At 38.9% G+C, this 401-nt stretch overlaps 1 protein-coding gene across 1 annotated transcript in view; it reads right to left on the reverse strand.

Annotated features, from left to right (window-relative positions):
* Window positions 1-401, reverse strand: part of LOC119594344 — a 7,154-nt gene that overhangs the window by 1,050 nt on the left and 5,703 nt on the right. The window contains exon 3 of the mRNA XM_037943403.1: window positions 46-233. Within this exon, the coding sequence (XP_037799331.1) occupies window positions 46-233 (188 nt within the window). The remainder of the gene's footprint in view (window positions 1-45; window positions 234-401) is intronic.

Raw genomic sequence — 401 nt, forward strand, 5'->3', positions numbered from 1 at the left:
GTGCAGCGACCCAGCAACGACCCTACAACATACACACACACCTACCTTCACCCGATCAAACTGCAATGTAAACCCAGATCTACGAAGGCCAGCCAAGAGTAAGACCTTCGAACACATTTCGAGGTACACGAGGAAGAAATCACTTGAAATGAGAGTAAAGTTCTTACTGGAATAATCTTCTTTAAATATCTTGACGGTTGTTACTTCGTGGTTGTAAATATCCAGTGGCTGCCCTGGTTTAGAAGCAAGTTGTATTGGACAGTGCTGTTGTAAGATGTAGCTCTTAGTGTTATGATATATGTTATTGTACTAGTCTTGTTGTTTGTAGCAGCAAAGAGAAGATGGTATCACTTTATGTTTGTTAATTCCATCATTTTACTATTACGTATTAAATTATCCAT

This window comes from Penaeus monodon, chromosome 33 (assembly GCF_015228065.2).
Source record: "Penaeus monodon isolate SGIC_2016 chromosome 33, NSTDA_Pmon_1, whole genome shotgun sequence".
Taxonomy (NCBI): Eukaryota; Metazoa; Arthropoda; class Malacostraca; order Decapoda; family Penaeidae; genus Penaeus; species Penaeus monodon.